Consider the following 5000-nt stretch of genomic DNA (forward strand, 5'->3'; position numbering starts at 1 on the left):
TCCTCCTCTCTCTCTCTCTCTTCTCCAGAGATGAAAATCCGGCAGCATCCGAGCATCCTATCCATCCTTCCATCCTATCCTTTCTATCCATCCTTTCATGTTCTTCACAAGAGACCGCTGGCACATGACAAACAGCGGCGAAAGGAGCTTATTAACTCTCCTTTTCAAGCGAGAGGGAGAGCTAGAGGGAGAGAGAGAAAGAGGGAGTGGAGGGAGTGGTGGGATGGAGGGAGGGAAGGGAATTGAGGGAGAGGGGGGGGGGTAGAGAGGGAAGAAGGGATGGAGGGGGAGGGAGAGGGAGAGGGAGAGGGAGAGGGAGAGGGAGAGGGAGAGGGAGAGGGAGAGGGAGAGGGAGAGGGAGAGGGAGAGGGAGAGGGAGAGGGAAAAGGAGAGGGAGAGGGAGAGGGAGAGGGAAAAGGAGAGGGAGAGGGAGAGGGAAAAGGAGAGAGAGAGAGAGAGAGAGAGAGAGAGAGAGAGAGAGAGAGAGAGAGAGTGACAGAGAGAGAGTGACAGAGAGAGAGAGACAGAAAGAGAGACAAAGAGGGAAAGAGAGACAAAGACAAACAAACAAACAGACAAACAGACAGACAATCATACAGACAAAACGACATAAACAATTACAACCCCCCCCACCCACCCAAAAAAAAAAAAAAAACAATAATGAATAAAAAATAAAAACAATAATAAATAAAAAATAAAAACAATAATAAATAAAAAATAAAAACAATAATAAACAAAAAATAAAAACAATAATAAAAAATAAATAAATAAAAAATAAAACAATAATAAACAACAAACCATACAAGAACCCCAAAAGCCCCTCACCTTCCTGACATCCTCGCCGGAACAGAGAAAATACTCGAGGGAGAGAGGCGCCGAGGCGGACGCAGCGAAGGGCGCCTCGTGTCGTGCCCCAAGACACAGCTCATCGGCAATAGTGTCGTTGTCGACGTCGGGGACACTCAGGAACAGAGGGGTTGACTCGACCACCTTGGGGTGAGAGGCGGAGAGGGGTTAAAACGTGGGGTGGGGTGGGATAGGGTGGGGTGGGGTGGGGTGAGGTGAGGTGGGGTGGGAAGAGGAGGGGGGGTGTATTTTGGTGTTGTGGGGGTGGAAGGTGAGGTGGGGTGGGGTGGGAGGAGGAGGAGGGTGTATTTTGGGGTTGGGGGGTTGGGGGTTGTGGGTGGAGGGGTGAGGTGGGTGTATCTTGGGGTTGGGGTGGGGGTGGGTTGAGGGTGGGTTGTGGGGGTGGGTTGAGGGTGTATCTTGGGGTTGAGGGGGGGGGGGTTGGGGGTGGAAGGGTGTATTTTGGGGTTGTGGGGGTGGGGGTGGGGTGGGAGGAGGAGGAGGGTGTATCTTGGGGTTGAGGGGGTGGGAGGTTGTGGGTGGAGGGGTGAGGTGTGGGTGGGTTGATGGGTGAGGTGGGGTGGGTTGAGTAGGGGCTATGGTGAGTGGTGATTGGTGGGAATGGTGGTGGTGTTGATGATGGTGGTAATAGTGATGAAAATATGAAAAAAACATGAGATTTTAGACATTAATAATGATAATGGTGATAATAATTATAATAACAAAAACAACAACAATAACAACAATGGTAAAAATAACGCCAATAATAACAGTAGTAGTAATAACAACGATAACAAGAAAAATTAATATCTTCAACACCTGAAACCATTACCTTTTGTTAAGCGTTATCACGTATTAATTCCTAAGGCCCAAGAACATTAAAACTATTACGAATTTGTCTACTGTATTTTTATTTTCAACCTTTCCTCCCCAAACTGCAATGTGCAACTGGCAATGCAACAAAAAAAGTATTTGTAATCTGGTAATTTCCCTTGGGTGTTGTTGTTGCATGAAAAGGTATGTTTTTAGTCCGTTTTTTTCTTCTAAAATGTCCTTCGAATTATAACAGAAAATGTTGAACAGAAATTGTATAATGATAACAATGCAATTTTACTTACACGGATTTTGCTAGAAACAGTCAGGAAATATGAAAACATTTAAATATGATTAATGATGATATGAAAAGAACGATAATGAACGAAATGGATCTATAAAAATATCACTCATCATTTTTTTTTTAACGAATTTATCAATACGCTTTCATTACAAATATTCATGACTAAAACTTGGTCGTATGTATTAAGAAATCTCCTATTCTCCGAATCCTTATGTATTGTTTAATTAGTTTATATATTTGTTATTATAATTTTCATTACATTCATTATATCATGGCTATCATTATCAGTTTCGTCAGTATCATCATAATAACAAAAATAATAGTTATCAGTTATTAAGAATAATCACTGTAAACATAATTATCCGTATTATCTTTTCAATTATATAATCCTCCTCCTCATACTACTATGATAAATCTTATAATCATTGCTCTTATTCACTACTACTCATAAATGTTACATGAGATAAGCAAAAACATGTTTATTGATCCTGCTGAAGTTTTAGGTGTGGGTTGTCCATGGCCTAGGGACCAGCTGATTAGGTTTTGTTGGTATTCCTAGGAGAGGAATAAATGATGGGGTACAGTGAGTGCAGATTTGTTTGAAGGAGTGTTTGGAGTAGAAATTAATCAATAATATATAAAAAAAAAATCCTTAAAAATCCTTTTTTGAAGCTTAAAAAAAGGAATCCTAAATCATGGTTCAGTATGTTTCATAACGATAAGATATCAGGGTCAGTAGCACAAAGGAGGCGAAATTAGACACGCCCCTTGCACATCCGGGACCAATCACAATCATGTTTCGCGATGGATATAGGGCGGGCGAGTGAATGCAAAGGACCTGATTGGCTAGATTGGGAGGAGTGGAGAGGAGGGGGCGGGGCTAATTTTGCTTCATTATGTGCCAACGGTCAACCAAATCTCATTAAAAAAAGAAAAGAAATGAGATGAAATACAAAAACAAAGAAGAGTTTGTATAAATAATAAGGAGATGAACATAATACTAATAATCATATAATGTAATAATGTAAATGATAATACATGGAATAAGAAACAGATACCAATTCCCCGCCGGACCGACAACAAAACAACATCAAAAACAAACTTACAAAAGAACTAAGTTTTAAATCGAAACATAATTTAATTAGAATTGAATTGAAAATCAGAGAACGATAGTGATGATATAGTTATAATATTCAATACTCAATGAAAAAAAAGGAAAAAAAACAATCCCCCATAAAATTAATTTAAAAAGAACAAAATATAAAACAATAAAATACTTCTACATAAAGTCACCCACCTTGAATAAAAAAAAACAAAAAAACTCACCCTAAACAATCCTCCTCCAAAAAAAAAAAAAAAAAAAAAAAAACTTCTACAAAAAAGAGAGAAAAAAAATCACCCACTTATCAAAAAAAAAAAAAAAAAAAAAAAAAAAAACTGAAAACCTGAAAACCTCACCCTAACAGCGACGCCTTGAGAGGACACCCAATAGGCCTCCGAGACCCCACCGTACCACTTGGCTCTCTTCTGCAGCATGTCAGCCGTTACGAAAGGGGTCTCAGGCCTCGGCTTCTTCTCGATGGGCCACGGCTGCGAGATCTGTTCCCCGCCGCCGTACCTACAGGAAGGGCATAGAGATAAGGGTAGAGATAAGGAGAGGTTACAGGACGAGGTGAGGAAAGAGTGAAAGTGAGTGATAATTTGGAGAAAGCAACGGATGGGGAGGAAGCAACGGGTAGATACATGAATATGCCGAAGGTATAGGAAAACCTTTTATTATTATATCATTCATTTGTTGTTAGTCTATCATTGGATCCTTTAATAACTCTCATTCCAGTCTTTAATCGTTCACTGCACCCCAATCACATTTCTATCAAATGTCACATCACCTTCTAACACTCTTTCAGGCAGATCACAAAGCCATAGGATATTAGACGTACATTAGACTAAGACACGTCAATGCCCCTCCTTTGAGACATTTATCACCCTTCGATAGAGATCATTTAAAGTTCAGCTAACCTTTATTCAATTCCCTTTCTACCTATCAATACCTCATTGAGTCCTCACCCACCCTTTTATCAATCTTCAGTCAACTTTCAATCACTCTTCTTACCATCCTTTTCCTATCCTTCTCCTAAATATCCTACGATCTATACCTCCTTGGTTAGCAATTGAATTAACATTCGATCAACTGCCCTTCTACCAATAACGTTCAGCCACTCTTCCACCAGTCTTTAATCACTCTTCCATCCTCCTTTGATTGCCTTTTCGTCACCCTAAGACCACCCTTCTCTCACGTACCACATGACCAGCGCCACGCATTCTTCGATCAACAGATCAATTAAACTCTAAGGAATCACCCCTTCTACTTCCAGTCAATTTTTCATCCTTCCACCACCCTTCAATCAACCTTACAACCACCCTCCCACCACCTTACAACCACCCTTCCAACCACATTTCAACCAACATTCAACCACCCTTCAATGAAACTTTAATCATCCTTCCATCACCTTTTACCCTTCATCCAACCACCTATCCAACCACATCAACCTATCCCCCCCACACACACCCCACATACGACCTACCAGTGTCCTTCCAGCACCACGCAGTCCTTCAGGTCCGCCAGAGACGTGGTAGACCAAGAGACCCTCTGGCAATGGTCCTCCGTTGTGACGACGACCTTAGCCACCCCGAAGTCCAAACAGGAGTCGCCTTCCCCGCAGACTTCTCCCTCTACCCCCTCAGGGAGAGTCAGGCCCCAGTTGACGTGGGCTTCTCCTGCATATGTATTGGGGATGATGAAGGGAGGGGGAGAGGGAGGGGAGAGGTAGTGGGGGAGAGGTAGTGGGGGAGGGGGGGAGGGAGAGGTTGGGAGAGAGGGGAGGGAGGAGGGGGAGGAAGAGGGGTTGGAGGGAGGAGGGAGAAGGGAGGGAGGGGAGGAAGAGGGGTTGGAGGGAGGAGGGAATAGGGGTGAGGGATGGGAGGGGGTTGGAGGGAGAGGGGGGAGGGAATACGGGTGAGGGATGGGAGGGAGGAG

The 5000-nt window shown here is 42.9% G+C and overlaps 1 protein-coding gene across 3 annotated transcripts in view; it reads right to left on the minus strand.

Annotated features, from left to right (window-relative positions):
* Window positions 1-5000, minus strand: part of LOC122249847 (target of brain insulin) — a 34493-nt gene that overhangs the window by 12043 nt on the left and 17450 nt on the right. For all 3 annotated transcript variants that reach the window (XM_086537589.1, XM_086537586.1, XM_086537588.1), the window contains 3 exons: window positions 4549-4741; window positions 3422-3581; window positions 826-990 (listed from right to left, as the gene is read on the minus strand). In XM_086537589.1, coding sequence (XP_086393715.1) covers window positions 826-990; window positions 3422-3581; window positions 4549-4741 — 518 coding nt within the window. The remainder of the gene's footprint in view (window positions 1-825; window positions 991-3421; window positions 3582-4548; window positions 4742-5000) is intronic.

The sequence above is a fragment of the Penaeus japonicus genome, unplaced genomic scaffold, assembly GCF_977035675.1.
Source record: "Penaeus japonicus unplaced genomic scaffold, GWHDUDI00000001_assembly GWHDUDI00000006, whole genome shotgun sequence".
Taxonomy (NCBI): domain Eukaryota; kingdom Metazoa; phylum Arthropoda; class Malacostraca; order Decapoda; family Penaeidae; genus Penaeus; species Penaeus japonicus.